We start from the raw sequence: 25,620 nt of genomic DNA, 5'->3' as shown, positions 1-25,620 counted from the left end.
TGGGGCTCCTCTTGGCTCCGGGTTCTGGAATTTCTCCCAATAGTGTTGGGAGTATGGCTCAGCGCCAGGCCAGGATGAACTCAAAACTTCCTGTACTCCCTGAAAAAAGTACAAACATTCTTGGGACCCTGCAGTGCTCAAGGCCCACCTGTGTCCTTTCAGGTGGTTCCTTACCTCAGCCTCCTCCTTTTGGACACTTAGCACCACACACTAACTCCCCAAACCAGAGCTGGTGAGAAATGTGGTGTATTTGGGGCTAGCGTTGGTGAGTAGAGGTCAGACAAGGTCTTTGGCATTGTATAGTGAGTCTGAATATCAGGAGGATTTGGAGGCTTGTGGCGTGTGGGGGAAGGTGGTTGAGTGTGGGGAGGAGGTGTTGAAGGAAGAGTGGGAGATGCTCAGGGGCGTCACGGAAACAACAGCCAGAGGGCAGGCAGGAGTGAATGCTGGAATCTAAGGAGTCACTAGGCTCTGGGCAGTCTGTGATGGCTGGGGAAGGCCAGTATATGAAGGAAGCCTTTCTTTGGGGGGTGGAGGAAAGTACCCAGAATGCTGAAGCCAGCAAGACAGTATGAAGGTCAGAAAGTCAAGTAACACTGGGGAAACGAACCTGAGATTCTGCAGGCCAACCATGTGTCTTTGCCAGCCCTTTGGCAAGCTGTTTCTTTCTGCCCCAGGAGACCCCCAATTTGTGTGTGTGTGTTTGTTTATTTTGGGGTCACGCCCGGTTCCTCCTGGCTCTGCGCTCAGAAATCATTCCTGGCAGGCTCGGGGGACCCTATGGGAGGCCGGGATTCGAACCACCGACCTTCTGCACGCAAGGCAAACGCCCTACCTCCGTGCTACGGGGGTCCTTCTTCCAGTCCCAAGCCCGAGCGCGTTCGAGAGGCCACGCCCCTTTCCCACACGGGCCACGCCCCATCACTCGACCAATCGCCGGCCTCGGCGGCGGAGGCCACGCCCTCCGCTCTCCTCCCCTCCCTTTTCCTCCCTTCCCCGCGCACCACACCCACCGCGCCGGCGCCGTTGCCCTAGCGACAGCCCGGCTGGTCCCACCCACCCGCCAAGCCGGCAGCCAATAGAAATGGCGTCGCCTAGGCAACAGCTCCCGCCTCTTCCGGCGCGGCGCGGCGGCTTCCGGCAGGGGCCCGGCGGCGGGGGCGCCCAAGATGGCGGCGGGCGGCGCGGAGGGTGGCTCGGGCCCCGGCGCCGCCATGGGCGACTGCGCGGAGATCAAGTCGCAGTTCCGCACCCGCGAGGGCTTCTACAAGCTGCTGCCCGGCGACGGCGCTGCCGCTCGCAGGGCCGGCCCGGCCGCCGCCCAGGCCCCGGCGCCGCCGCAGCCGCCGCAGCAGCAGCCCCCGCCTGGGCCGGCCTCCGCCGCCGCCGCCGGCCCCGGCCCCGCCTCGTCCCCGCCGCCCCCCGGCCCCGGCCCCGGGCCCGGCCCCGCGCTGCCCGCCGTGCGCCTCAGCCTCGTGCGCCTCGGGGACCCCGATGGCGCGGGCCCCGGGGAGCCGCCCGCCACGCCCGCCGGCCTGGGCGCGGGGGGCGACCGCGTCTGCTTCAACCTGGGCCGCGAGCTCTACTTCTACCCCGGCTGCTGCCGCCGCGGGAGCCAGCGGGTGAGCCGCGGGCCTGGGCCGAGCCCCGAGAGGGGGACCCCGAGGCGATCCGGCCAGTGACAGGCGCGGCCTCGGCCCGTGGAGGGCCCCCTCCCTGCCTCCCTGCACCAGGCAGGCCTCCAGGATGCCAGGATGCAATGGGGCCTCCCTCCCTCCAGGCCCCAGGGGTGATCCTTTTTAGCAGGACACTTAAGAGGTGATGCAGGAAGGCATCATGCATGCGGAGGGACGGTGGTTCCAACTCCTGCCTCCCATAGGGTCCTCCCCAACAACTCCCCGAGCCTGCCAGGGGCGATTTCTGAGCGTAGAGCCAGCCAGGAGGAACCCCTGAGCGCTGCCAAGTATGATCCAAAAAAACAAAAACAAACAGAAAAAATAAAAAAGAGGGTCCTTGGGGCCGGAGAGATAGCATGGAGGTAGGGCGTTCGCCTTGCATGCTGAAGGACTGACGGTGGGTAGGATCCTGGCATCCCATATGTCCCCCCAAATGAGCCTGCCAGGAGCGATTGCTGAGCGTAGAGCCAGCCAGGAGGAACCCCCTGAGTGCAGTCGGGTGTGATCCAAAAGACAAAAAAACCAAAAAGAGATGATGCAGGCTCTCCCCTGGAGGTGCACAGGATGGACCCCGAGGTCAGGTGTGGTCCCCTTCAGTCACTTGGGGGTTTGGTGAGGTTCGCGGGAGAGATGGAGAACCTGGATTGCCAGAGGGATCTCGGGGCTTCTAGGTGGTGATGTGTGTGTATGTGTGGGGGTGCCCTGCAGGTAAATCATGAGGTGATGGGGGTGAAGGAGAATCCAGGGAATGTGGGAGGGGAGAGTCTGGGGGAGGACAGAGGCCAGGATGGTTCTAGAAAGGCTGGGTGGGTTTTTTTTGGACTTATTGAGAGGTGAGGGGTGTCTCGGATGTGAATGAGATTCTTTTTTTTTTTTTTTTTTTTTTTGTGAATGAGATTCTTAAAACTTCCCCTGGGCAGCGGAGATGGGGAGAGCCAGAGGCATGGATGGGGCTCATCTCTCGGGGTTCTTGGAGTTTCGGCAGGGCCCTTCAAGTGTTGACAGGGATCCTGAATGCCCCAGAGGTAATGAAAAGATCTCAAATGTAGGTAGGACCCAAGGGCCGGAGTGATGGCACAATGGAAAGGCATTCACACATGCTGACCCAAGTTCGATCCCTGCCATCTCATAGGGTTCTCCGAGCAGTGATTCCTGAGCACAGAGCCAAGAGTAACCCCTGAGAACAATCGAATGTGATCCCCAAACAACCCCCCCCCAATGTACCACTCATTTAGGCACACTCCGTAAGCTGTGAAGGGCATCCTGAGGTCTAGGGATTTCAAACTGAAGGTGACCCCCTGGACCTTTCTCAGAGCCCAGGGCATCTGGATGATGCTGAGCTTTGGGGTGCTTTTCAAAGAGGATGGTCCAAAATCCCAGGGCCTATGCTGCAAAGCCAAGGCCAGCCAGACCAAGAAAAGCATGCTCAGTGAGGGAGGGGTGTAGACTTCAAACCTAGCTCTTGTGGCAGACTTTGGGGAGGACTTATCTTTGGGGTGCCATGGACTCAAGAGGTCTCTTTCTGGGACCTTTTATCTGTTTTGCATCCCTCTTCCTGTCTGTGGTCGCACCCTCTCTGCCCGCTGTCCAGGAGGAAAGGCCGCTTCCTTTGGGGGGGGGGTTCCCCCAACCTCAACACCCACTTCCTTTCTCTCCTCTTCTCCCGCCCTCAAGTCCATCGACCTCAACAGGCCCATTGACAAGCGCATCTACAAGGGCACCCAGCCCACCTGCCACGACTTCAACCAGTTCACGGCGGCCACCGAGACCATCTCCCTGCTGGTGGGCTTCTCGGCTGGCCAGGTGCAGTACCTGGATCTCATCAAGAAGGGCACCAGCAAACTGTTCAATGAGGAGGTGAGTTGGGGCCCCAAGCGGTGCAGCAGTGACAGTGGGGGGTGGGGGGCCTGAGGGGCAGGATGAGGGTGACAAGGGCTGTCCTGACAGCAGGGAGGAGGGGGCTGCTACTGACTTCATATGGCTCCTGCGGCTCAGGCCCCAGGCTGAACCTTCCCGAAAGTTCTGTGGTCTGAAGAGGCCACATGCCCAGTTTTCATATTACGGAACTGAGGCCAGTCACTGGTAGGAACTGGTTTGCATCCAGAGCCCCAATTCTTCCAATTCTGGGTGCTCTGGGCATTGCATGCCAGTGGGGAGCTGGCTCAGTGGGCTGGTGCAGGCGTGGGGCAGAGCCGAGGTTCAAACCTTGGCACCTCATGCACTTTGACTACCCAGCCAAGGAGTAGATCACTGTTAGGTGTGGACCCCTGCCTCCCCCCACAAAAAAAATTCATAAGTTCCAAGTCCTTGTTGCCTCTTTTATTCAGTTGCTTTGGAAGATGCAAAGCTCGAGCTCTCTGCAGGCCTGAGCTTTCCTCTCTGCAGATGGGGTGCCCCTGCACTGACCCCCTCCACTGCTGACTATGCTAACTTTGTCCTGGGTGGATTTTTTTGTTTGTTTGTTTGTTTGTTTTTGGATCACCCCGGCAGTGCTTAGGGGTTACTCTTGGCTCTGTGGTCAGAAATTGTTCCTGGCAGGCTCGGGACCATTTGGGAGACCAAGGATTGAACCTGGGTCTGTCTCGGGTTATCTGTATGCAAGGCAAATGTCCTACCGCTGTGCTATCACCCTGGTGCAATCCTGGGTAGATGTGGTACTCGAGAAATGCTGCCATAGGCAGAGGCTTTCCTGTCTCAGTGAGTGTCACTCCAAGCTGGAGGAGGGACCGAGAGATGCAGGACAGGTCAGAGCCGCCAGTGCAGGGACCCATCTCTTCCTGGAGTAGGATGGGCCCTGGGGGGGGGGGGGTTTGGGCCACACCGGCGGTGCTCAGGGGTTACTCCCGGCTGTCTGCTCAGAAATAGCTCCTGGCAGGCACGGGGGACCATATGGGACACCGGGATTCGAACCAACCACCTTTGGTCCTGGATCGGCGTTTGGCTGTGCTATCTCTCCGGGCCCGAGGGGGCCTCTTTCTAAGGCGAGGGGACCTGGTTCTTTTTTGGGGGGACCACACCCAGAGGCTTTCAGGGGTTACTCCTGGCAGGTTTGGGGGGTCATATGGGATGTTGGGGATCGAATCCAGTCGGCAGCATGTGAGGTAATATAGCCCCATGGTGGGGCCTGATTTTAAGCGGGGAGGGACCTTGCTTTCAGCGGGGCCTGGAGCTGCACACTCGGAAGTCTTCACTCTGGGGGGATGGAGGTCGCTGCAATAGGACTCGGGGTCTGAATTCACGTGAGCGAAGTGCCAGCTTGGCATGCAGGATGCCAGGATTTGGTCCCCAGCACCACATGAGTGTCTGAGCACTGCAGGGTACAACCCAGAGTATAGAAACACTGACAAAGAAAGAAGGTCCAGGAGGAGCCGGAGAAGCTCAAGCAAGTCGCAGAAAAGTTGAGGGCCAGTTAGCTCTGGGGGTGCACAGTAGGGGGTAACAGGGCTTCAGAAATAGCTAGAGACCAGCAGATGATGTTGATTTGGGGGGTTCATCTGAGGCAGTGAATGAGTCACCCTGAGTTCTCTGGCACATGAGGCACAGCTTTACCTCAGGGAGGGTCTCAGGGCGCAGGTGGGGTCCTGGCTCAAGGTTCAGTGCCTGAGAAACACCTGGGCAATGGGGGCTCCCCAGGGCCCCCGACAGTGAGTGTGTCTGTATGCCTTAGGCCTGAGGGGTTGGGCATGGAGAGATGCAGAGGGCCTTCTGGAAAGTTCCGGGCGTCCCGGTTCTGCCTGCTGGCGCAGATGGGGTGGCGCCCTCTCCTGTGTTTGGGGTGGGGTGTTGGTGCTCGGGGCTCCGAGGCCTGCTGTTCCACCGGCCCCTCCCCTTTGTTTTGGCCCGGCAGCGGCTCATCGACAAGACCAAGGTGACCTACCTGAAGTGGCTGCCCGAGTCCGAGAGCCTGTTCCTGGCGTCGCACGCCAGTGGCCACCTATACCTGTACGATGTGGGGCAGCCGTGCGCGTCGGCGCCGCCCCAGTACAGCCTCCTCAAGCAGGGCGAGGGTTTCGCCGTCTACGCGGCCAAGAGCAAGGCGCCCCGAAACCCGCTGGCCAAGTGGGCAGTGGGCGAGGGGCCCCTCAACGAGTTCGCCTTCTCGCCTGACGGCCGCCACTTGGCCTGCGTGAGCCAGGACGGCTGCCTGCGCGTCTTCCACTTTGACTCCATGCTGCTGCGGGGCCTCATGAAGAGCTACTTCGGGGGGCTGCTGTGCGTGTGCTGGAGCCCCGACGGCCGCTACGTGGTGACGGGCGGTGAGGATGACCTGGTCACCGTGTGGTCGTTCGCCGAGGGCCGAGTAGTGGCCCGTGGCCATGGCCACAAGTCTTGGGTCAACGCTGTGGCCTTCGACCCCTACACTACACGGGCCGAGGAAGCCTCTGCGGGTGGGACCGGGCGGCCCGGCGGGGAGGAAGAGGAGGAGGAGGAGGAGGCACAGAAGCAGCAGCAGCAGCAGCCATCCTCGGGCCCCGGCTCGGCCCCGCTGTCGCCGCTCCCCAAGTCGGGCGCCGTCACTTACCGCTTCGGCTCGGCCGGCCAGGACACGCAGTTCTGCCTGTGGGACCTCACGGAGGATGTTCTCTACCCGCACCCGACGCTGGCTCGCACCCGCACCCTCCCGGGCACCCCGCCACCACCTGCCACCAGCAACAGTGGTGGCACCGCACGGGGCTCTGAGCCGGGCCCCGGGCCCCTGCCCCGCTCGCTGTCCCGCTCCAACAGCCTCCCGCACCCGGCGGGCAGCAGCGGCAAGGCGGGCACCCCGGGCACCGCCACCGAGCCGGGCACACCCTTCAGCATCGGCCGCTTCGCCACCCTCACGCTGCAGGAGCGCCGGGACCGCGACCGGGACCGGGACCGCAGCGACAAGGAGCACAAACGCTACCACAGCCTGGGCAACATCAGCCGGGGCGGCGGGGGCAGTGGAGGCAGCAGCAGCGACAAGCCCAGTGGGCCGGCCCCGCGCAACCGCCTGGACCCCGCCAAGGTGCTGGGCACCGCGCTGTGCCCCCGCATCCACGAGGTGCCGCTGCTCGAGCCGCTGGTGTGCAAGAAGATCGCGCAGGAGCGCCTGACGGTGCTGCTGTTCCTGGAAGACTGTATCATCACCGCCTGCCAGGAGGGCCTCATCTGCACCTGGGCGCGCCCCGGCAAGGCGGTGAGTGCGGGGGACCCCCCAGACCCTCTCAGCTCTCCATGTCATGCCTGATCCGGGCCAGTGACCACTCACAGGACAAACCCTGGGTCCAGGCAGCCCACCCCGTGCACTCGCCCTCACCCTGCCTTCGACCCTGGGCATGAGAGTTTAGGGGGTTCAGTTTGCAGCACAGCCCCGCAAGGTCGAGAGACGAGACCGAGGCTGGGGACCCGGCAGGTGATGGTTCCCTCGGGGCCCTCTGTCACTTCTTAGCACAGGGAAGATTGATGTATGGGGGGCTGGAGGGTTCAGGAAGTTTTGTGGGGGAACCCCAGACCTCAGCAGGGGCCCTGGGTGCAGAAGCCAGAGCTGTGGGGAGCACAGGGGTTTCTTTGCCTGGGCCCCTATGGGAGTGTCATCATCTCAGAAGGGGGAATTAGAGGTGGCAGGCCCCTGAGAAAGGCTCCTCTGTCCCCCTAGTTCCGAGACGAGGAGCCGGAAGCCCAGACAGGGGAAGGAAGCTGGTCCCGGCCAGCCAGCGAGTCAGTGGGAGAGGTAGGATCGGCTCAGGCTGCACCCCAGAATCCCAGACCCCCCTCACCCTGCCTCTCCCTGCCCAGCCCCCCCTAGTCTCAGCTGGAGGACGGGGGTGATGGGGGCCAGCTGCCGGGACAGGGACAGGAGTGTGTCCGATCGAGCTGGACTGCCTGGAAGGTGCGGAGGGGTGTCAGCCACAGTGGGGGTGTCGGCCTAACCCGTGTCCCCTCCTCTTCCCAGGGCATCTCCTCCCAGCCTGGCAACTCCCCAAGCGGAACAGTAGTGTGAAGCTGATGTTGGGGTCCCGGTGGCCCCCGCCTCCTAGCCATAACCCTCCCTGCTGACCTCACGGATCACTGTTATTAACAAGACTAACTATGAAGGAAGGACCCCTCCTCCCGCCCCCTCGCACAAATCTAGGGGTGCAGAGGGTCACCAAGATTGGCCCAGACCTGGGGGAGCGGCCCTCACCACTGCCAAGTACTCCGACCCCCTCGTCCTCGCATCAGTGTCCCTGAACCCGCATGCCCCTTGCCCGCCCTGCTGTGTGCCTCTAGCCTGGCAGGGCAGGGCCGCCCCATCCCACCCTGTGCGTGTCTGTGCATTTGAAGAGTGTTAAATTATGGCCGCCCTTGGCCCACCCCAGGACTTGTATTTATACTAAAGCTCCCCATTTTCACCGAGTCTCTGTTCCTCCGCCGAGCTGTTTTGGGGGGCGATGTATACTTTGGCCCTGTCCTAGGATCTGGGCAGGGTCCCCCAACGATAGCCCCTCCCTGACCCCCACTGCACCCCTACCTGGCCATTTTTTGGGGGATGTTGCTCAGGGCTTACTCTGGACTCTGAACTCAGGGATCACTCCGTGCAGTGTTCAGCGTGTGCTGGGGATTGAACCCAGGTTGATTGCAGTGCTATTGTTCAGGCCTCTCCCTGGCCTTGTAACCCCAGGAAAGGCCAGGACAGGAGGAGCAGGTGCCTGGAAGTGGTGCCATAGCCCTGAGGAGGGAGTGAACCCCCTTCACCCCATCTTCAAAGGGCAGAGCCATCATGGCAGCTGCGGAGGGTCCAAACCAGTCACTCTGACCCTTGTGTTCCCCCCCCCCCAGCACCTGTGAGGGGTCTCCTATGGCTGTTTCCAGAACTGTCCCCCAAAGCCCGGGGCCTGCCCTCAGCCCCAAAGGTTCGTTTCTAATCCTAGCCCAGGCAGGAATGTGGCTGTGCTGCCCAGGGCCAAGGAGCTATTTTGGGGGTTCCTCTGCCTCCCCAGGCTTTGGCTAGCGGGTCACCCCTTCCCAGACTGCTGCCAAAAAACCATCCCCTTAACAGAGGGCCCGGACTAAATTTAAACCTTCCCAGAGTCCAAGCCAGCCCTGAGGCTGAGTCACTGCACCCCCCACCCCCCAACCTCCATTGGCCCATCTGGGGGTGGGAGGGCCCCAGTCAGGTCTGTCCGACTTGTGGATACCTCCCTTCCCCGCCTTGGGGGGGAGCCCGAGGGGGCTGGGAGCTGAGATTCTCCACCCTCATCTCACACTGAAACCCTCTGGGGGCCCTCGGAGGAGGGAGTTGGGGGGCCTGGCTCCTGAGGGGTTAAGCCTGAGAAACAGGCTGGAGGGGGCCGGCCCAGGGGTGGGGAGACCGGGAGGAGGCAGCGGAGGCCCGCAGAGAAGTGGCCAGAGAGGGCCTGGGGACAGCCAGGGACGCTGGACACTCGGCCAGGGCCCTGGGGCCTGCGGAGGCACCAGCGGGCCCCGTGAGGGCGACCTGAGCCCCCGGGCCGGGAGGGGGCCATGGTGCAGCTCTGCCGACATGTCAGCCGAGGGGCGGCTGCAGCGGCTCCGGCAGCTGGTGCTGGACCCCGGTTTCCTGGGGCTGGAGCCTCTGCTGGACCTTCTCCTGGGCGTCCACCAGGAGCTCGGCGCCTCCCAGCTAGCCCAGGACAAGTACATGGTCGACTTCTTGCAGTGGGGTGAGTGCTGCCTGCTGGTTGCCCCTTTGGAGGTACAGGGGGGGACAGTGGGTAAGCTTCAGCCTCGGGTCGGGGCACATGCCACTCATCTCAGCTGGACTGGGCATAGCCTGCCAGATTCCTCCTAACCAGCTCCCCCCGTCTAAGCCTAGGAACACACTGAAACCCCCCAGACACCCTTGCAGAGTCTGGTCCCGGGGTGCAGGGCAGGTGCCAGACCGCAGCTGAGAGCAGGTGCTGGGCTTCAGCCACCCCACAGGTGCCCGGATCCCCGGGGGGGCCCCCATGACTCAGGCTGGTCTCAGGGAGACCGGCAGGCGGGCGCCACACTGTACCCCTCCAAGAAGGCTGGGACTGTGGGTGTGAACTCTGGGTTCCTTGCATTCAGCACCCCTCCAGTATGCCCTGCACCTGTCAGCCCAGGCCTGGCCTGGGAACACAATCATCTCCAGGATTTGGTGTGTTGGGGGGTCTCCCTCAGTCTCCCTCTGTCCCTCTGTCCTGCTCTTGGACACAGGGTATTGCTCTCCGGGGTTGCTGCCTTGGGGTGTCCCACCTTCTGCTCCCTCTTTTCTTCCCTATACAGCTCAGGCCATCAGCTTCCCTCCCATTTCCCAGGTGGAAGGTGGAGGCTGCTGCTCAGACCCCAGAGAGGGATTCTGAGGCCCGGGGAGGGGGGCAGGGGTCCGTGCTCCCCAGGGAGCACTCCTTTTGTGGCCTGAGCTGCATCTCCACGGCCCCTCCCCTGCTAGGCCGCCTGGGGGAGGGGGCCCCCTCTTCCCGCTGCCTTAAAAGGGCTCAATGCTTTGGCTCTCCGCTCCCTCCTGCAGGCTGGGTTCTGGCTGCTCTGGCTGGGCTTTCCAGGCTGTGGGGGGCCCATCTCCCCCCTCGAGCCCATCTCTTTTCCCTCTCCTGCTCCTTGCACTGGGGTCCAGGCCTCCCAACTGTCTTGTCCCCCAAGACTCCCGTCTCCATCCCAGCTGCCCCTTCCCATTCTGGCCTCTTGCCCATTGGCCTGGGGCCCCCCACTTGGAAATGAGGTGCCTCTGGAAGGAGACAGGAAAGGGAGGGCCGGTATCTATGTACCTGCCCCCCGGTTCTTGAACCTGCTCAGATCTGGGCAGGGCCTCTGTGCCACCCCAAACCCAAGGAGCACCTTGTTGATGTCCCTGTGCTTCAGGGCCCCTGTTCTCAGACTTGTTACCCTCCCTAATGCCCCTGCCCATAGCTTGGACCCAATGCCCGCTCTCCAGAGGTGTGCCCTCACTTTACAGTAGTCAGCCTTCATGATGCTTATGTGGGCAAATCTTGGGCAGCAAGGCAGGGAGAGCATTTGCCTTGCACACGGCTGACTCGGGTTCCATCCCTGGCGGCATCCCATATGGTCCCCGGAGCCCACCAGGAGCCAGGAGTGAAACCCCTGAGCCCCGCCAGGTGTGGCCCAAATACAACCCCAAAAACGGGGCCTGGAGGGTGGGACTTCCTGCTGGCCCCGTGACCCTGGGCTCTGGCCTTCCCCGTCCCCAGTGGAGCCCATCGCGGCGAGGCTTAAGGAGGCGCGACTGCGGCGGGATGACTTTGAGATCCTGAAGGTGATCGGACGCGGGGCGTTCAGCGAGGTGAGCCGCGGTGGGCGGGCTTGGGCTTGGAGGTGGGGCCTTAGGGATTGATGAATGAGCCCAGAGCCTGGGCCCGCCCGGGGGCCTGGCCTTGGCCATCAAGGGGCGTGGCTATCTAACCCCACTCACTCCATTGGGTATCCAGGTGGCGGTGGTGAAGATGAAACAGACCGGTCAAGTGTTTGCCATGAAGATCATGAATAAGTGGGACTTGCTGAAGAGAGGCGAGGTGAGCGCTGGGCTGAGTGTAAAGTGCGGGGTGCTGAGGCTCCCCCACGTCCTCCTAAAGCGTCCCCCTCTTCCCCTCCACCCCCACTTCGCTCCCAGGTGTCATGTTTTCGGGAAGAGAGGGACGTGTTGGTGAACGGGGACCGGCGCTGGATCACACAGCTGCACTTTGCCTTCCAGGATGAGAACTACCTGGTGAGCCCCCGTGGACATGCCAGTAACTGGGGTGAGGGACTGGGGCTTAGGCCCTGGAGGGAGCCGCCTCGAAATGACTTAGGGCCTGGGGGAAGGTGGACAGGATCCTGCAGAGGATGGCCTCTCCCCAGATCTCTCTGGGTTCTTTCTCCCTGATTGCAGGGAGAATTGTTTTTTATTGGGGGGGGGGGGGCGGTGTTTTGTGCCTTTGGGGGACCTCTTGGGCCTGGGACTGCGGGGTCTCTGCCCAGGGTTGGGATTTCCCCTGGCTGTCAGCCATTGGCGACTAGGGGGGCTACCGACCCCCCATGACACGACCCCTCCAGTACCTGGTCATGGAGTACTACGTGGGCGGGGACCTGCTCACGCTGCTGAGCAAGTTTGGGGAGCGGATCCCGGCCGAGATGGCGCGCTTCTACCTGGCCGAGATAGTCATGGCCATCGACTCGGTGCACCAGCTGGGCTACGTGCATAGGTAGGTGGGCATCGCGGGAGCGGCACCGAGCGGCAGGCAGGCAGGCTGGAGATCCTGGAGGGCGGTTTGGCCAGGGCTGGGGGGCCGTGGCGGCTGCCCAGGGGGAGCCTGAGGTGGGCGCACAACTGTCCCCGCTCCTCTGCCCAGGGACATCAAACCTGACAACATCCTGCTGGATCGCTGTGGCCACATCCGCCTGGCCGACTTCGGCTCCTGCCTCAAGTTGCAAGAGGATGGAACGGTGAGCCGGTGCTAGTTTTGGGGGGCTGTGATGGGGAGGGAGGGGCTTTGACGCCTGGAATACAGGGGAATTTGACCCGGGGAGGGGCGTGGTCAGCCATCGGGGCGTGGCCAAGCGACAAGACAAGATCAAACGGGGTGTGACCAATGAGGGTGTGACCAAACATGGGGCGTGGTCAAACGGCAAGGCAGGTCAAGCAGGGGCGTGGTTAATTAAGGGGGTGTGACCAATCATTGGGGCGTGGCTAAGCCTCAAGGCATGGTCAAACGCAGGGCGTGGCCAGGTGATGAGGTGTAGCGAACCACCAAGGCAAGATCAACAATGGGGCGTGGCCATTTGAAGGGGTGTGGTCAAGCATCAGGGCAAGGCTAAGCCTCAAGACATAGTCTGACATGGGGCGTGGCCAATCGAAGGGGTATAGTCAAAATTGGGGCGTGGCTAAGCCTCAAGGCAGGGTCAAATGAGGGGCGTGGCCAACCACCAAGAGGTGGCCAACTGAAGGGCACACAAACATTGGGGGCGTGGTCAGGCGTCCAGGCCAGGCCAGGCAGGGGTGTGGCCAAGTGACAGGGCGTGGCCAGAGCGCGATGGGCGGGGCCGAGCCCAGCTCTGGTCCATTCGGCTCAGGTGCGGTCACTGGTGGCTGTGGGCACCCCAGACTACTTGTCCCCCGAGATCCTTCAGGCCGTGGGCGGAGGCCCCGGCCCGGGCAGCTACGGGCCCGAGTGCGACTGGTGGGCGCTAGGCGTGTTCGCCTACGAAATGTTCTACGGTCAGACGCCCTTCTACGCCGACTCCACGGCCGAGACCTACGGCAAGATCGTGCACTACAAGGTGAGAGCGCCCCGGCACCCCCCTTCGCGCTGCGCCCACCCCCAGGCCAATACCCCCCACCCTTTCCCTCTCCACTGAGCAGGAGCACCTGTGTGTGCCACGGGAGGACTCGGGGGTCCCGGAGGAGGCTCGCGATCTCATCCTGCGGCTACTGTGCCCCCCGGAGGTGCGGCTGGGCCGGAACGGAGCGGCCGATTTCCGCAAGCACCCCTTTTTCCATGGCCTCGACTGGGAGCGGCTCCGGGACAGCGTGCCCCCCTTTGCGCCAGATTTCGAGGGCGCGACGGACACATGTAACTTCGATTTGGTGGAGGACGGGCTCACTGCCATGGTGAGCGGGGGCGGGGTAGGTACCTGAGCGATGCTCCGAACAAGGTGCTCCACCCCACCTTCCTGCTCTTCTCCACCACCCATCGGGGATTCCCGAAATCATTCTTTCTCTAGAGCACCTAGATTCTCAGTGTCGCAGGGCTCCCAGACTTGTCCCAGACCCGGGTGCCTTAGGATGAAAAAATCCTGGATGGCTTCCTGAAGGAAGGAGCTATCTGAGCTGAGACCTAGAATGAGCAAAGGGGAGCAAAGAATGAGACAGGGGAGCGCCACAGAGGGGCCTCTCTCAACTGTTGTCTGTGCTATCCAGGAGTGTTACTCCGTCTGGTAGCCCTATTCTGGGTACCCCAGTCTTGGCCCCATTCTTTTTTTTTTTTTTTTTTTTGGTTTTTGGGCCACACCCGGCGTTGCTCAGGGTTACTCAGTGGCTGTCTGCTCAGAAATAGCTCCTGGCAGGCACGGGGGACCATATGGGACACCGGGATTGGAACCAACCACCTTTGGTCCTGGATCGGCTGCTTGCAAGGCAAACGCCGCTGTGCTATCTCTCCGGGCCCTTGGCCCCATTCTTATGTGCTCTTGAGACTAGAGAAGGGCGAGGCACATGGAGGTGTCAGTGAGACAGATCCCCCAGCTGGCTGGACAGGGCCGAGGCGTTTCATCCTAGACAAGGAGGGGTGCAGCCGGTCCTGAGTATGAGTGCAGGGACCCTCACTTCCATGCTTGCCTTAAACAGGAGACGCTGTCAGACATGCAGGCGAGCATGCCGCTCGGAGTCCACCTGCCATTCGTGGGCTTCTCCTATTCGTGCATGGCTCACAGGTAAGCTCAGCTTCTGCCCATCTATCTGCAGAGGCCCCATAGGCTTGGAGTGCTGCATCCCAGCCCTGCCTTGCTCCCAAGAACTGCAGGACTAATCTTGGAACTGTTGGCTCCTCTACTCTTAGAGAAGCCTGTGTTTTCTCTTGAGCACATATCTTTTGTTTGGGGGCCACACCTGGCAGTACTCAGAGGTTACTCCTGGCTTTTCACGTAGGAATCACTCCTGGTGGTGCTCAAGGGTCCATATAGGGTGCTGGGGACTGAACCCAGGATGGGTTCATGTAAGGCAAACACCTGCTGTGCTATCTTTTTTTTTTTTTTTTTTTTTTTTGATTTTTTTGGGCCACACCTGGCAGTGCTCAGGGGTCACTCCTGGCTGTCTGCTCAGAAATAGCTCCTGGCAGGCACTGGGGACCATATGGGATACCAGGATTCGAACCAACCACCTTTGGTCCTGGATCGGTTGCTTGCAAGGCAAACGCCGCTGTGCTATCTCTCCGGGCCCTATCTTTTTTTTTTTTTTTTAACTTTATTGATTGATTGAGTGATTGAGTGATTGGTTTTTGGGTCACATTCAGTGGTACTCAGGGATTACTCCAGGCTCTACACTCAGAAATCATCCCTGGCAGGCTGGGGGACCATATGGGATGCCAGGAATTGAACTGGGTCCCTCCCAGGTCGGCAAGGTAACCTCTCTTCTAACTCTCCAGCCCCAAGCACATAGCTTGATGCACCTTTCTCCTTACCTTCTTTATTTCCTAGGAAATTATTTATACTGAAAAAAATAAAAAATAAAAAAAGTTGTATAACTTATGGCCAGTGACTTTTTAGATTCCAGAGCTGTAGGCCCTGACGCACCAGCGGACAGGGGGCTCCTTTTGCTCTGCCACTCCATCATGTCTCAAGTAGTCTTTGGGGAGAGCGTCTGCTCCATGCCCACCAGCTCCAGAACCCAGGCTCGGAGGCTCCTGGCTCTTTCTCTCTCAGGGATGCTGAGGTCCAGGTCCACACGCCCATGGAGTTGGAGGCTGAGCCCGAGCCTGAACCTGAACCTGAACCTGCTCCTGCTCCCAGCCTGGGGCCTCCTGCAACAGAGATCACTCCAGAGGTGACAGTGAGTGTTCGAGCCCTCAGCAGTCTCAGACCACAGAAAACAAAGAAGGACGAGGTTACTTTGGTCGGAACATCGCATCGAGTATATATGGGGGGGGGGGGGTTGTCTGAGAAGGGGAACCTCGAGGTAGAGGCTGTGGGGAAGGACAGGAGCCTGAAAGTAAGTGGAGATTGTGTTATAAAAGTTGCGGGATTCCAGAAAGATCTAGGTGCCAGAAAATGAGGGTGGGTGGAGGACTAGGAGGCTCCCAGGACTAAAGGGGGTGCTCTGGTGTGCAGCAGGCCAGCACCAAACCTGGGCCCCATGTACAGGCTACATCAGCAGTCCCGGAAGCCATCGTGGCTCAGGCTATCCCGGTAGCGGCTGTGCCCGCAGAGGCCATGGCGGAGGCCTTCCCGGCAGCGGCCATCCCCATGGTGGCCGTGGCAGAGGCTGTGCCAGCCGTCGCTATGGCAGAGGCGGCGGTGGCGGAGGCCGAGGTGACCCTGCGCGAGCTCCAGGAGGCCTTGGAGGAGGAGATGTTGACCAGACAGAGCCTGAGTCGGGAGCTGGAGGCCATCCGCGCCGCCAATCGCAACTTTGCCAGGTGGGCACGGCACCAGCAAGGGGTGTAGGGGGATCCCGGGCCACCTCCCGACCTCCTGCCAGTGTCATCACCTCCCTGCCTCCTGCCCCGCAGTCAACTCCAGGAGGCCCAGGCCCGCAACCGGGACCTGGAGGCGCTGGTGCGGCAGCTGCAGGAGCGGATGGAATTGCTGCAGGCCCCGGGAGCAGCAGGCGAGTCTCTCCTTTGAGCCTCTCCCCAGGGCGCCCAGGGGCGGTGGGACAGGCACCGGGGCAGGGCGAGGGGCCCAGGCTGCGGCACGCCTCGCCACCCACGCGCCCTATGCCTCTCTCTTCTCCTTCCAGCTGTCACGGGGGTCCCCCCACCCCGGGCCACGGATCCACCTTCCCATGTAAGACCCCTCTTTCTCCCCTGCCTCAAGCCTGCTTCAATCCCCTCTGCAGACCCTGCCTCCACCTGGGCCCCCCACTCATCAGATTCGGGGTTCAGCTGCCTCGAGGAGGCTGCGGCAGGCAGACACCCTCCCTGCAGCCCCACCTTGGCCGCCTCACCACCGGCTGCTCATCAGATCCCCTTTGGGGGGGGTCTCCCCAGATTCCCTTCCCCTCACTCTGGCTTCTTTCCCTAATTCCCCCCCCCCCAGGGCAGCCGGGCAGGGCTGAGTGGGCTCCGATCGGGTCACCTGTCCCTTCTCTCTCCAGCTAGATGGCCCCCCGGCCGTGGCTCTGGGCCAGTGCCCGCTGGTGGGGCCAGGCCCCCTGCACCGCCGCCACCTGCTGCTCCCTGCCAGGGTATGTCCTGCTGCTCACGCCCCCACCCCACCCCGCCTTGGCTCCGCCTCCCTGAAGCTTATGCTTAGCCACGCCTCCTCCGGAGGGAGGATTGCCCTGCGTGCAGCCAATCAGCGCAGGCCGCTAAGACGGCAGCCAATAGCGAGCTCGGATGAGACTTGAAGGACTCACAGGCCGGCCAATCAGAGCTACCCTGCAGGGGCGGAGTGCAATAAGATAGACCCTCCCTTTGTAGGCGGGGCTAACATCACGAGCCAATCGGATGCCGTGGCGCTGCTCACGCCCCCTCCCGCCTTTGCTCCGCCTCCTCGGAGCCGCTTGTGCTTAGCCGCACCTCCTCCCGGGGGAGGGAGGATTTGCCCTAGCAGCCAATTAGAGCGGGCCGCTAACACAGCAGCCAATAGCGAGTTCGAATGAAACTTGAAGGACTCACAGGCTGACCAATCAGAATTAACCACGGGGGGGCGGGATAAAATGAGAGATCCTCCCCTTATGGGCGGGGCGATAGCCGCAAGCCAATGGGATGCGGCGGCGGCGCTGATCCCGCCCCTGTCGCCTTGACAGGTCCCTGAGCTGGGCCTACCGGAGGCGCCTTCCCTGCTCCTGTTCGCCGCTGCTCTGGCTGCTCCCGCCACCCTGGGCTGCCCTGGGCTGGTGGCCTCCACCGGCCAACTCGCCCCGGTCCGGCACCCCCCGGGAGCCGTCTTCGTCCCCTGAACCCTGAATAAGCCCAGTTTGTCCTCGACTCCGCGATCCGCCGGGGGGATGGCTGACCCGGCCACGGCTCTCCGGTCCCTGCTGACGCCCAGTGATCCGGGCCTGCCTCCCTGGCGGCCGGGGAGGGTAGAGCCGGGCTCTCAGCCGGAGAAAGGGGTTTCAAGGGCGGCTTGAAACTGAGATCGCTGCTACAGCTGGGAGAATCGCGCGATTCCTTCTTTTCTACATCACGGCGGGGAGGTCCTGCCTGCCGTGCCAGGGCGAGAGGTCTAGAAGAGACAGACCAGGGCTCGGCCTGCCCGTCCTCCACCCTCCATGCAACAGCCCGCACGTCCACGGATTTCTTTTGTATGAAGGCTCTGCTCACCCGGGAGATCGTGCTCTTGTCTGGCGCGAGCTCAGCCTGCTTTCTTAAAAGGCTTTTTGTTTTGTTTTGCTTTTGTTTTGGGGTCACACTGGCAGCGCTCAGGGTTTCCTCCTGGCTCTGCACTCAGAAATCGCTCCTGGCAGGCTCAAGGGGGGGGGAACCCTGTGGGATGCCGGGATCCGAACCACCGTCCTTCTGCATGCAAGGCAAACGCCCTACCTTCAAGCTATCTCTCCGGCCCCTTGGAAGGCTTTATTTTATTTGTTGCCTGCCCCGCTTTTTCGGGGACCCCGCACCCCCATACGCCTTCCTCACATGCCCTGCTCTCCCTCCCGCCTTGCCAATTTGGATATTTATTAACCTGTCCTCTGAACTCGCAGACAGGCTCCTGGCCAGGAAGGACCCCGGCACCCTAAAAACAAACACACGTTTTTTGATTGCACTGAGATCCCCCCACCCCGACATTCCTCGGTATTTATTGTCTCTCCCCACCTCGTCCCCCACCCCCGACCCTCGCCAATAAAACGCCCAGCTTTGGTCCAGGGGCCCGGAGAGCTCCAGCGAGCGTTGACGTCACGGGGGCGGCTGCTCGACGAGCCAATCAGCGCGCGGGTGGGCGTGACCAACGGCTTTGGCGGGGAGGCAGCGGGACGCCGGGAGGACCAATCAGGGCTGGAAGAGCCGCCGAGAGGGCGTGTCCCGGGGCGCTTCAACCAATGGGAGTGCGCACCGCCCCTGGTCCAGCTGTGGCCCAGCTGTGCGGGGCCAGGCGCGGACTCCGCCTCCCTCCCGCCGCACTGCGCCTGCGCGAGCCACGCGCATCCGTTCCAGGCAATTCAGGGCCCAGGAAAGTTGCTGCAAAACTTTCGGGCTCGTTGCCTCCGCCCTCTTCTCCCAGCCAGACCCGCCCCAGCTGCGGAGCCGGGAATTCCGAGGGGCGGAGCGCGTGCGGACCGAGATGGGGCGTGGGGGCCCCCGCAGAGGAACCCTGGAGGAGACTCGGAGGCATGCAGCGAGAAGGGAGGCGCGCCCTTCGGAAGCCAGCCTTACCTTCCTTCCCGGGCCGGGCGGCCCCGTTAACTTCTCCATGGTCCCGATGGGGAAACTGAGGCCCTGAGCACCCCCCTACCCCGGGAGGCTGGCAGAAAGCGCGGCTCGAGGCGGAGGGAAAACAAAGGGAGAAAGAAAGAATCCCGGGCCGCCGGGCAGGCAGGGAAGGAGGGAGAGAAGGGGGCGGGCGGGCGCACACACACACCCCCAGCACCCCCGGGGACCTCTCAAGACCCTTTGCTGGAGAAGGAGGAGGAGCCGCGGGCGACGATCGGGGAGCTCCGAGGGGAGATCGGAGCCGGGGGCCGGCCGGGGGAAGCCCGAGGGAGGTGGGGAAGGAGGGAGGAACTTCCCAAAGTTGCAAAACATGGCTACCTTGCCTGCGGAGCCAAGCGCGCGGGGGCCCGAGGCCGGGAGCGAAGAAGAAGAAGAGGAGGAGGAGGAGGAGGAAGAAGAAGCGCGCCAGCTCTTGCAAACTCTGCAGGCGGCCGAAGGGGAGGCGGCGGCAGCGGTGGCCGGGCCGGGAGCGGGCGAGGCGGCGGCAGCAGCCGCAGCAGAGAGAACGCAAGGCCCGGAGTCCCCGGCCACCCCCGGGTCGCCCCCCGAAGCCGCCCCCGAGCCCCCCACGGGCCTCCGCTTCTCGGCCGAGCAAGTGGCGTGCGTGTGCGAGGCGCTGCTCCAAGCGGGCCACGCCGGCCGCCTGAGCCGCTTCCTGGGCGCGCTGCCCCCGGCCGAGCGCCTACGTGGCAGCGACCCGGTGCTGCGCGCCCGGGCCCTGGTGGCCTTCCAGCGGGGCGACTACGCCGAGCTGTACCGGCTGCTGGAGAGCCGCCCGTTCCCCGCCGCGCACCACGCCTTCCTGCAGGACCTCTACCTGCGCGCGCGCTACCACGAGGCCGAGCGGGCCCGCGGCCGAGCCCTGGGCGCCGTGGACAAGTACCGGCTGCGCAAGAAGTTCCCGCTGCCCAAGACCATCTGGGACGGCGAGGAGACCGTGTACTGCTTCAAGGAGCGCTCCCGCGCCGCGCTCAAGGCCTGCTACCGGGGCAACCGCTACCCCACGCCCGACGAGAAGCGCCGCCTGGCCGCGCTCACCGGCCTGTCGCTCACGCAGGTCAGCAACTGGTTCAAGAACCGGCGGCAGCGCGACCGCACCGGGGGCGGCGGCGGCAGCGCGCCCTGCAAGAGGTGAGCCCGCTCGGGGGTGGGTTGGTTGGCTCCCGGGCAGCTCCGCTCCGCACCCCCTTCCCCGCAGCACTCAAGGCATAAGACATCGGGGGCCCCCTACACCCCACCTGGCGCCCACTCCCAGTGCCCGCCGCGCCTGGAGGAGAGGAGGCGGTGATGGGCCGGGCGCTGGCCCCGACTCTGTCTCTCTGTCTCTCTCCCCGAGCTTCCTCCGTGCGCTCCTTCCCAGGTCCCATCCGTGGCCTGCGGAGAAGGGGAGCGATCTTGGTCCCCCCACTTCTCCATCCCACCCGGCCCCGGGCAGCTTGCAGGTCCAGCTTGGCTGCGGGGCGCGTCCCAGACCGTTACTCGGCCTCCCCCTCGGGGCTCCTGCAGCGTGGTCGGTCGCTCGTCTTTGTTGTGAAACGTGACCCTCCCCGGCTCCGATTTCCCTGTAACCCTAACCCTTCCCCTCCCACCCGGCGGCCGGCCTCCTGCTCCGCTGCAAAGTCTAGGGAACCCCGCGCAGCCGCTGCCTCTGCCTCCTGCGGTCTGACCCCAGACATCTGACCCTTCCCCCCCCCCCCAACCCTCCCAGGTGTGGGGGGGGGCTTGGCTTCTGGATCCTGGGGTTCAGACTGTGCAAAGAGGGACTCCTGACCCCAACTCTGGCTTGGCTCTCTAGGCAGGGGTATCCTTGCAGGGTTTATAGAGCTTCTGACATTGCGAGGCCCGGTGGTCCCAGATAGGTTTTTCCACCGGCCTGAAATGTGGGCCAGAGGAGGAGCTGGGAGACTTGGGGGGACCCCTGCGTCTCAGCTGTTTGCAGCGCCCACAACTCAGTCTTCTCTCCGGACAGCGAGTCTGATGGGAACCCCACGACTGAGGATGAGTCCAGCCGCAGCCCGGAGGAGGCACCGGTCGCTACCGAGGTGCCGGCCCAGGGCTCCATATTCCTGGCGGGGTCCAGCCCCCCGGCCTCATGTCCTGGATCCTCCTCCATCCTGGTGAACGGGAGCTTCCTGGCCACTGGCAGCTCCCCAGCGGTGCTTCTCAACGGCAGCCCCGTCATCATCAACAGCCTGGCTCTGGGAGAGGCCTCCAGCCTGGGCCCCCTGCTGCTGGCCGGGGCCGCCGGGGGCACCCCTGCACAGCCCAGTCCCCCCAGCACCAACGAGCCCAAGACCTCGCTGGTCCTGGATCCTCAGACTGGGGAGGTGCGCCTGGAGGAAGCTCAGCCTGAGGTGCCCACGGAGACCAAGGTGCAGGCTTCGGAGGAGGTGCCGGGGCCTCTGCCCCAGGTGGTGCCAGGCCCCCTACCAGCCGCCACCTTTCCAGTGCCCGCAGGCCCGGTGCCTTCGGTGGCTGCGCCCCAGGTGGTGCCACTGTCTCCACCCCCTGGTTACCCCGCGGGCCTGGGCCCTACCTCTCCGCTGCTCAACCTGCCCCAGGTGGTGCCCACCTCCCAGGTCGTGACCCTGCCACAAGCTGTGGGGCCCCTGCAGCTGTTGGCAGCCGGGCCGGGTAGCCCCGTGAAGGTGGCAGCTGCGACGGGCCCTGCCAATGTGCACCTGATCAACTCCGGGGTGGGCGTCACGGCCCTGCAGCTGCCTCCAGCCACCACCCCAGGTACTGCCCTTCCTGGCTGGGGGCCAGTGTTCAGGGAAGGGTGGGCAGGCGGTGGTGTGAGGGGCCAATGCTCTGGTGTGTCTCAGAACCTTCTGGCCCTGAGGTTTTTTTTTTTTTTGGTTTTTTTTTGGGCCATACCCGGTAACGCTCAGGGGTTACTCCTGGCTATGTGCTCAGAAGTTGCTCCTGGCTTGGGGGACCATATGGGACACCGGGGGATCGAACCGTGGTCCGTCCAAGGCTAGCGCAGGCAAGGCAGGCACCTTACCTTTAGCGCCACCGCCCGGCCCGGCCCTGAGGTTTAAGCCAGACTTGCTTAAGGGGCTCGCTGGTTTTCACGCAGCCTCCCTTGTGCCCCCCGCCAGCTGCTGCCCTAACCTGTGCCTGTTTCTCCCCACAGGAAACTTTCTCCTGGCCAATCCGGTGTCCGGCAGCCCCATCGTGACCGGCGTGGCCGTGCAGCAGGGCAAGATCATCCTCACGGCCACCTTCCCCACCAGCATGCTGGTCTCCCAGGTGCTGCCCCCCTCGTCCAGCCTGGCCCTACCCCTCAAGACAGAGACTGCCCTCTCGGGGCCCGAAGGAGCCCTCCCGGTGGCCCCCAGCCCCAGTCTCCCCGAGGCCCCTGCCTTGGGCCCACTCACAGTGCAGCCAGCCCCGCAGCCCCCCGCTGCCCCGACCAGCCTGCCTTTTCCCCCCGACTCGGGCCTCCTGCCCGCCTTCTCAGCGCCCCCGGCCGAGGGGCTCCTTCTGTCGCCTGCTGCTGTGCCCATCTGGCCCGCCGGCCTGGACCTGAGCGCAGGCCCCGAGGGGCTGCTGGAAGCGGATAAGGCGCTGGCCACAACGCAGGCCCCGCACCATGTGCTGCGGCTGCCTGACCCCGAGGGGCTGCTGCTGGGCGCCACCGTGGGGGGTGAGGCAGACGTGGGACTGGAAGCCGAAGCCAAGGTCCTGACCCAGCTGCAGTCGGTGCCCGTGGAAGAGCCCTTGGAACTGTGACCCAAGGCTCTGCGCCTCTCTTGACAATGGTGCTCGAGGTGCCGGGGGGGGGGGGGGGCCCGCCCGCTGCCAGCAAGACCCCACACCGTGCCCTCCCCAGCCTCCTAACCTCGCCAAGCCTGGGAGTTCCTGCGGCTTGCCCAGCCCAGGGCCCCATCTCTCTGGACTGGAGGACTCTGTTACAGTGCCCCCCCTTTGCCCCTCATATATAAGGAGAGATTGGGGGCTCTGACTTAGGGGCTCTCCCCGCCTCGACCTGGTACTAGCTGTGAGCTGAAAACCTGGCCCAGTGTCTGGATTTCATCCTCTGAAGCCCTCACCCTCTTCTTCCCTGAAACACTATTATTAGCACCACAGACACCCGGGTTCTCGGAACTAAATGGAATCCCCGGTGCCCTGGGCCCAGAGACTGATGGGACCAGACCTCCAAACAGGGCCCTTTTGGTGGAGGAGGCTGGCGGGATCCTCCGTACCGGCCCTTCTTCCCATGTCAGCCCCAGACCAAAGATGCCTCATCCCAGGTGGGGGTGGGGCCAGCCCTGTCCTTTGTGTTTAGTTTGTACCTTAAATCTTTTATTTTTCTAGGATATGTCATACCTCCATTTCAATTAAAATAAAGTTAACAGACAACTAGGGCCTCAGAGATGTGGGGACCCACAGATACTTGGGGGTTTGGGATTGGGCAGGTGTGCAGAGGAACTTCCTTCCCAACTCTAGACCAGCCGAGGGAACACTAAGGGCTGAGACAGGTGAGGGAAGCTGCCCTTTGTCTCTCTTGCTGACTATAAGGACACCACTTGCTTTATTCTACAGAAAACAATAAATATCTATAAATAAAATGAGGGTCAGTGGGATAAACAGGATCGAAGCCATTTGACTCTAGGGGAAAGGAAGAACCAGGAACCGCTTGGCACAAACTCCCCCTCCGTGCATTTCATCTGCCTCACACAAGGCAAAAGCATCTTGGGGTGTGTAGTGGGGAAATCAATAAATCGGGCACCCGGGCCCGGAGAGATAGCACAGCGGCGTTTGCCTTGCAAGCAGCCAATCCAGGACCAAAGGTGGTTGGTTCAAATCCCGGTGTCCCATATGGTCCCCCGTGCCTGCCAGGAGCTATTTCTGAGCAGACAGCCAGGAGTAACCCCTGAGCACTGCCGGGTGTGACCCAAAAACCAAAATAAATAAATAAATAAATAAATAAAAATAAATCGGGCACCCGCACTGGCTGCCGGTGGGGTGAGCGGAAGGAGTACCTCTTCAACTCTGAAAGCATCTGAGGAGCTGCCAGGTGGGAGGAGAAGCTGGGTAGGGCACACTCATTTCTGGGGTATAGATGCCTCTGAGGGGTTCTCTGAGGACTTCTGGATCATCTGAGTCTTCTCGGCCAGCAGCTGGTAAAAAGGCTTGGGGGTGCTGCAGTTGTCATCGCTGCTGGAGTCGACTTGCTTCACATTCCTGTTGTGCTGGCGGCTGTACCTGCGGGCTTTGATGCTGGGGGGTGTAGAGGAGGGTACAGGATCCTCACTGAGTGCCATGCACCTGGGCTGCCCAAAAGGCCCTAGGCAGAGCTGAGGGGTGGCCGGGATGGTCAGGCTGCTTCCCAGGATGAGGTGGCCAAGGCTCTTGGCTGAAGCCCTGTGTATTTCAGGGGTCAATTATGCCTTGAAGGCTTCCAGGAGGGATGGAAGGGGGGGCCCAAGTGACCAAGAAATAAGGCTTCGTGTTTCCTGCTCTAGCAAACTATAATTTAGCAGGGTCCAAAACTCTTATTAAGCTATCTGCTCTCTAAACTTTAAAGGCAGAACACCTCTCTACCTCTCAACACCCCTAAATCATTCATGAACGTTTGCAGTCACACCCAAAGCAACCATTCCCAGAAACATGCTGCCAGTCTGCAATGCTGAGTTAAGGGCTGTGGGACCCCTTGGAGTACCCTGTTTCCCAGCCTGCTACCCTCCCACTTGCTGGGCTCACCGGTACGGTTTCTGCTCCTGCTTGGTCATCATGCGCCAGAGTTGGGCGAGCTCCTTGGTGGCAACTGTGGACGAGATCCCAGGACAGGCTCTGGGACAGAAGGGGGAGGAAGGAAGGTTTGGCTGGGTGAGCTCTGAGTTTGGCTGGGGTCTACCCATTCGAGCCCAGAAGTGTCCCTCAAAGGTGTCCCAAAAGCCAGGAATTGTCCAAGAAAGGGGATTATGTGGTCGGTTTTGTTTTGTTTTGTTTGTTTTTGGAGGGAGGGGAATTTGGGCCACCTCATCTGTGAGCAGAGCTCACTCCTGGCTCGGCATTCAGGGAATCACTCCTGGTGGCTCAGGAAACCATGTGGCATGCCAAGGACTGAACCCAGGTTGGACATACAAGATCGATGCTTTACCCACTGTACTATCTCTCTGGTCCCAGGCTCAAGAATTACTTGAGCCTTAGGTCTTCTCCCACACTCCTCCAGGCTTAAAAGGTGGAGGGCCGGATCTCTAGGGGGACGACACTGCCCGCACAGCCCAGCAGCTGGAAAAGAAGCTGGATTAAAAGGGTTGGAATCCACAGCTGTGGCCGTGCATGAATCCCCATTCAGCTGATCAGAAGGTATTCTACACTTTCCTTCTCCTTTCTATTTTTGGTGGTCTACCCAGTAGTGTGTGCTCAGGGGTCATTCCTGGCATTACTTGAGGGACCATAAGGAGTACTGGAGATGGACTCCAGGTTAGCTACATGCAAAGAAACCACCTTCCTTCCTTTACTATCCCTCCAGTCCCTCTTTCCCTTTTTGCAGCTCTACAAACGAACACAGCTTTTTCTGAAGTCTGAGTTGAGGTTCACAGCTTTAGCTCACAGAACCTGATTCATGCCATAGAGTCAGGCCAGAGTCTGTCAAGGAGGGTCAGTGAGGGTCTGAGATGCAGCAAATGGGTGTTTGACGGCACTGAGGACCTGCTGTAGACATGGACAATGAAGGAAGGGTCCAAGCCAGCATCAAAGAGGATGCCCACCCACCGGATATAATGCTTCCGGTTCATCCTACAGAACATGATGTAGCCATTGACACACTTTTTCTTCACCAGGGATGAGCACTTTTTCTTGTTCTCCTTGGGATCCCTGCTCCCCTGTTCCTTTTTGACTTTCCTCCTGGCACTGGGGCTCAAGGTATAGTCTCCATC

The 25,620-nt window shown here is 62.0% G+C and overlaps 3 protein-coding genes across 3 annotated transcripts; all 3 read left to right on the top strand.

Annotated features, from left to right (window-relative positions):
• Nucleotides 1-1,169: 1,169 nt before the first annotated feature.
• Nucleotides 1,170-8,032, top strand: DMWD (DM1 locus, WD repeat containing). The gene is made up of 5 exons (XM_049787252.1): nucleotides 1,170-1,622; nucleotides 3,351-3,533; nucleotides 5,524-6,837; nucleotides 7,297-7,371; nucleotides 7,594-8,032. The coding sequence occupies exons 1-5, from the start codon at nucleotides 1,170-1,172 to the stop codon at nucleotides 7,639-7,641; spliced, it is 2,073 nt and encodes a 690-aa protein (XP_049643209.1). The 3' UTR covers nucleotides 7,642-8,032.
• A 1,014-nt stretch (nucleotides 8,033-9,046) lies between these two features.
• Nucleotides 9,047-18,166, top strand: DMPK (DM1 protein kinase). The gene is made up of 15 exons (XM_049787253.1): nucleotides 9,047-9,322; nucleotides 10,850-10,941; nucleotides 11,087-11,170; nucleotides 11,269-11,364; nucleotides 11,691-11,839; nucleotides 11,987-12,080; nucleotides 12,708-12,914; nucleotides 12,997-13,260; nucleotides 13,981-14,066; nucleotides 15,054-15,180; nucleotides 15,459-15,766; nucleotides 15,860-15,957; nucleotides 16,090-16,136; nucleotides 16,447-16,536; nucleotides 17,101-18,166. Exons 1-15 carry the CDS (start codon nucleotides 9,163-9,165, stop codon nucleotides 17,251-17,253), a joined length of 2,055 nt encoding a protein of 684 aa, XP_049643210.1. The 5' UTR covers nucleotides 9,047-9,162; the 3' UTR covers nucleotides 17,254-18,166.
• An 871-nt stretch (nucleotides 18,167-19,037) lies between these two features.
• Nucleotides 19,038-23,091, top strand: SIX5 (SIX homeobox 5). The gene is made up of 3 exons (XM_049787251.1): nucleotides 19,038-19,858; nucleotides 20,697-21,466; nucleotides 21,867-23,091. Exons 1-3 carry the CDS (start codon nucleotides 19,038-19,040, stop codon nucleotides 22,463-22,465), a joined length of 2,190 nt encoding a protein of 729 aa, XP_049643208.1. The 3' UTR covers nucleotides 22,466-23,091.
• The last annotated feature ends 2,529 nt before the right edge of the window (nucleotides 23,092-25,620 follow it).

The sequence above is a fragment of the Suncus etruscus genome, chromosome 14 (assembly GCF_024139225.1).
Source record: "Suncus etruscus isolate mSunEtr1 chromosome 14, mSunEtr1.pri.cur, whole genome shotgun sequence".
Classification (NCBI taxonomy): Eukaryota; Metazoa; Chordata; class Mammalia; order Eulipotyphla; family Soricidae; genus Suncus; species Suncus etruscus.
This window is presented reverse-complemented; position numbering and strand designations above follow the sequence as displayed.